We start from the raw sequence: 1,204 nt of genomic DNA on the forward strand, positions 1-1,204 counted from the left end.
CATCTGCCCCCCAGACTGAACACTTCTGTCCCCGAGTCCTGAGGCAGTTGCAACCAGGCCCCTTGCCCTGTACCCTGCTCATACACGGACACACAGACCACAGGCTCTGGAGGTCTCACGAGTGCTCTTAATTAAGGGGGGGGCTCTCAGCGATGTTTCCAGTACCCCTGCTTGTCCCCAGAGCAGCTCTCAGCCACCACAGTCCCATTTCCGCAGTCCCCTCAGGCCGTCTTCTTCACGACGTGGATGAAGTAGCAGGGGATGTGGGCCTGCCCCTGCGTGTAGGGCTGGAAATCACCCAGGACGCTGTGCTGGCACTTTCCCTGGAAGGCACCTTTCAGCAAGGCTGTGAAGGCCTCCAGCCGGTGCGGGTAGTACGAAAGCCGAAACTTGCTACAAGGAGGCAATGTCGGTGAGTTGGGAGATGGCCAGCAGGGCACGGCACTAGCCACCTGCCCCGTGATGGGAGCCATCCCCATGGGTCCTCTCACCTCAGCTCCGGAGCTGCCCCTGCCTCGGTGGGGGGAACCTGCACGGTGTAGTCCAGGGTCACCATGTGCGCCTTGTTGTTTACCAGCAGCACCGAGGTGGTGATGTCCTTGGTCAAGTCACTCTGGGGACCACAGGAAGATGGCTGTGTCCTGCAGGGACTCAGTGGCCCCCCTCCCAACCTGGGCATGGCCCTGCTACCTGGCCCTATTGGAGCCAGGGGGGATGGAGTCGGGGCCAGAGGGGAGTGGGATGGAGCAGGGTCTGCCAGCCACCCACCTTGTAGTAGATGTTCTTGCCAGGCGGCGCGCAGCCCGTGGCCAGGATGTGATCGTAGTTGCGGTGGTCGATGACCAGGACACCCCCGGGCCGCACCATGCTGGCGATGTTCCTCAGGGCCAGCTTGTGGTCGCTCTGATCCCCTGGGGGGAGAAACCGTGGCATCCCCAAGCACTGGCTGTACCCCATCTTTCCCGCACACATGGCTGCCCCGCGCCCCCCCCCTTGGAGAACCCAGAGCCTCACCCATGGTATGAGCTCAGGCACGTTCTCAGCCTCACTGGAGCAGAGCACGCCACGTGGGGAACACATTGCCCGGCTTGTGGCACAAGTCTGGGTGTGTTCTCAGCCTTGCCAGAGATGTGACACAGATGCGCACAGCTGCTCCACCACCACAGGCCCCAATGGCCCCTCTCATGCCATGAGTTGGGGCACA

At 62.4% G+C, this 1,204-nt stretch overlaps 1 protein-coding gene across 1 annotated transcript in view; it reads right to left on the minus strand.

The window, feature by feature from the left end:
* Positions 1-117: 117 nt before the first annotated feature.
* The window catches only part of GNMT (glycine N-methyltransferase), a gene marked incomplete at its 5' end in the record, with an annotated part of 1,366 nt that continues 279 nt past the window's right edge, over positions 118-1,204 (minus strand). Inside the window, 3 exons of the mRNA XM_009710499.1 lie at positions 118-393; positions 492-613; positions 769-911. Of these exons, the coding sequence (XP_009708801.1) occupies positions 222-393; positions 492-613; positions 769-911 (437 nt within the window). The remainder of the gene's footprint in view (positions 394-491; positions 614-768; positions 912-1,204) is intronic.

This window comes from Cariama cristata, unplaced genomic scaffold, assembly GCF_000690535.1.
Source record: "Cariama cristata isolate BGI_N322 unplaced genomic scaffold, ASM69053v1 scaffold33711, whole genome shotgun sequence".
NCBI classification, from domain to species: domain Eukaryota; kingdom Metazoa; phylum Chordata; class Aves; order Cariamiformes; family Cariamidae; genus Cariama; species Cariama cristata.